This window comes from Megalobrama amblycephala, linkage group LG22 (genome assembly GCF_018812025.1).
Source record: "Megalobrama amblycephala isolate DHTTF-2021 linkage group LG22, ASM1881202v1, whole genome shotgun sequence".
NCBI classification, from domain to species: domain Eukaryota; kingdom Metazoa; phylum Chordata; class Actinopteri; order Cypriniformes; family Xenocyprididae; genus Megalobrama; species Megalobrama amblycephala.
In genome coordinates this window covers 25,503,212-25,506,516 of record NC_063065.1, presented here as the reverse complement: position 1 = coordinate 25,506,516, position 3,305 = coordinate 25,503,212, and the positions used below count along the sequence as shown (strand labels likewise).

Below are 3,305 nucleotides of genomic sequence, written 5' to 3'. Positions count from 1 at the left end.
GTAATAATACTATTAATAAACAAACAGTATACAGCAACAAAATAGTGAATAGTACAATTATATAATAGTATAAGTACAATATAATATAATATATTGATAATAGCATATTGTCAGGGATGTAGTGTAGAGATAGTCGCTCAACGAAGGAGATGCAAAAAAACAAAGATGCATTATCTAAATCCAACAACATAAACAAAGGAGAATTCCCACTACACTAAGTTTGAAAGCTTAAGTAGAGCAATCAAACAAGCAACACCTGAACTGAATATACAATAAATTAGTAACTATAGAAACTTATTAGAAGGGAATAGAACCAATTAGCAAAGACAGACACTCTTGACCATGGAAACATAACTGAAAGTTAGCATGAGGAAAATATAAATTGTAAACATAAGCAAACTAACTCAGAATGTGACACATATAGTATATGTATAATACTATAATAATAGTATTATAATATGTATTATTAATTACAGAATATAGACAATAATATAACAGCATAACTATAATAGATTGATAATCTCAAGTGGTATAATATAATAGTATTGGTATAATAATAATAATAATAATAATAATAATAATAATAATAATAGCAAATACAATGTAATATAATTTGCAGAATAATAAAGACAATAATAAAAATAGTAAATTAAATAGTGACTAGTACAATAATAATATAATAGTATTAGTATAATAATAATAATAATAATAGCAAATACAATGTAATATTATTTGCAGAATAATAAAGACAATAATAAAAATAGAAAATTAAATAGTGACTAGTACAATAATAATATAGTATTGGTATAATAATAATAATAATAATAATAGCAAATACAATGTAACATCAATAATACAAATAGTAAATTAGTGACTAGTACAATTATAATATTATAGTATTAGTATAATAATAATAATAATAATAATAATAGCAAATACAATGTAATATTATTTGCAGAATAATAAAGACAATAATAAAAATAGAAAATTAAATAGTGACTAGTACAATAATAATATAGTATTGGTATAATAAATAATAATAATAATAATAATAATAATAATAATAATAATAATAATAAAAGGCTATATAGTTTCCAATCAACCATCTAAAATTGCTAATCCTTTGTAGGGCTCAGAGGGACTAAAACCCTTTGAACAGAACTGCTTTGCAGAGCTTTTTTCTTGAGTTGCCACTCTGTAATCTAAGAGTGTTCAGTTTGGCAATGTGGTCCATTCTCAGTTTGTGAAAGACAGACACAACTAAAGATAAGAGAGAAAAATGATGGTTGTCAATTCCAAACTGTGTTTCCTGAATGTGCTCCTTGAGAACAAACACATCCTCCGAACCAATCTCAGCTCGAACAAACTGGCTGATCAAAGGCAATCTGACGGCTTTCCCTGAGCATGACTGGCGAATGAATTGCTCTGCTGATCTGACCACTTTGACTGTGCCCTCAGAAGGAATCATCAGCCCTCCATTGTTCTTTAGAGTAAGTAAGTGGTAGTTCGGGTCAAATGAACCAGGCACAGCATCTGCCACCAAGCTAGCACGGCACACACCACAGGGAAGCTTTCTCAGAATTTGACGCATCACAAAACCGGAAATGTAGACAAGGGCATTGTCCACAAGGCTGCCAAAGCGGGTGGGCAGGTAGCTGTGGTCACACACAAGTGCAGAAACATTTGTGAAAGGGGACGGAAGCTCCTCGGACTCGTCTACTGCTAAAGATGACATTTCGACAGCTGACAGCGACACAGTCTCATCCTGTGGTGCAACGTTCCCTGAAGTGCTTGGAGAGACACCGCACCGGACCATTAGACGTCGGAAAATGCCCTGAAACTGGCCTGCAGTAGGATTGTTGTTCCATCCCCCTAAAAACCAAACACACACACACACAATTACTTAAGGTGTTCACAATAGTTCACAATTCTGGATAAATTTGTGATTCTGGATGAATCACGTATTTTTGCTGTGATCGTACTTGTCAAATAGATGTAGCCGAATAATTGTCATTTAGAAATAAGATGGTGTAAATGTTTGAATCAATATTCTTTTTTACAATTATTCATGCAGCTCTTCCTTTAATAAAGATATTTGCTCTTTTCAGATTATATATATATTTTTTAATTTCTAATTTTTTTGAAATCCCTACCTGATGCCCAAATTGAATTGAAGAGAAGCTCCAAATGATCCTGGCTAAATCGGTAAGTGCAGATGTACCGCTGAAATCGTAGCTGTTCGGGAATCGTCAACATTAGGGTGTCAATACTGATGATGAACCCCATGACAGACAGGTACCTTTAAAAAAAAAAAAAAAAAAATTGTCATCAATTTGATCATGGCAAAAATCAAGATACTCTTAAGAGAGCACAATGCAATTTTGTTCACTGAAAGTTGTAAATGGTCTTGATGTGACAATATATTGACATACCATTCCAGTGACCAATAGATAGCTCTAATAATAGAACATTTTCTCTTTATAGAGAAGATAAGTTAGTGTCTAAGGGCAAATGATACGTAATATAAGTTAATTGTAAATTCCAAAAACTTTGGGGCTTTTGAGAAAACATTCAGGGAAGATCCCGAGAAGCCACCCCATTAAACTGTCTTTGGTTGATAATTGTTTTTTCCTAGTACATAAAATATGGTGCGTATCACAAAATTACTGCATGCTCCTTAAGAGTATAAATTAGTGTCAGGGTAGGGAACCTTTAAAAAAAATGATTTACCTCTAGGACATTTATCCAACTATGAACAATTTTAGACCAGATCTGGGAAGGCTTGAAAATATGAACATAGTGCCATACATACCATTTTGCCACCTCTAAGAACTGAAAAATACTTAGACATAGAAGAATACATAGAAGAATGTCAACAGAAACAAAAAGTCAGTGAAAAGATCAGAACAAGGGAACAAGAGCATCATACGAACTTATGATGTCATGAACTTGTGAACGCTTCACTTGAACAGAAGCTTGACAATTTTAAATAACCTCTTTGATTGGTGAAGGGGTGTGCCATCTTTCATCACCAAACTGATCAAATATTCCCTGGCTCTCAACAAGAACTCTACTCTATCACTCCAATTCCAAGAACCCAGGGACTTTTGAACCCTTTGGCACGTGGATTACGGCTGTTCATTATGTCAAAGAGCCTGTCAATCATCTAAAAGCAAATGTTTGCATTAAAGAGAAAGCATTTGATTAATCACCATTTTTGCATAGTATTACCTCAATGAATTCAGCCGTTGCTTCACAGTGTTTAAACTGTGAATAGCCAAGGTCTCTCAATGTGCGCAGAGCTA

At 32.9% G+C, this 3,305-nt stretch overlaps 1 protein-coding gene across 1 annotated transcript; it reads right to left on the bottom strand.

Moving 5' to 3' along the window:
• Positions 1 to 1,057: 1,057 nt before the first annotated feature.
• LOC125258223 lies at positions 1,058 to 3,075 on the bottom strand. The gene is made up of 2 exons (XM_048175119.1): positions 2,154 to 3,075; positions 1,058 to 1,872 (listed from the first exon to the last, which is right to left on the bottom strand). Exons 1-2 carry the CDS (start codon positions 2,284 to 2,286, stop codon positions 1,142 to 1,144), a joined length of 864 nt encoding a protein of 287 aa, XP_048031076.1. The 5' UTR covers positions 2,287 to 3,075; the 3' UTR covers positions 1,058 to 1,141.
• Positions 3,076 to 3,305: the final 230 nt, after the last annotated feature.

Bases quoted from the DNA above. Each gene is read 5' to 3' on its own strand.
- LOC125258223 (XM_048175119.1), bottom strand. From the start codon at position 2,286: ATGGGGTTCATCATCAGTATTGACACCCTAATGTTGACGATTCCCGAA. The intron at 1,873-2,153 runs GTAGGGATTTCA...TTTGGTTTTTAG, and splicing joins CAATTCAATTTGGGCATCAG to GGGGATGGAACAACAATCCT.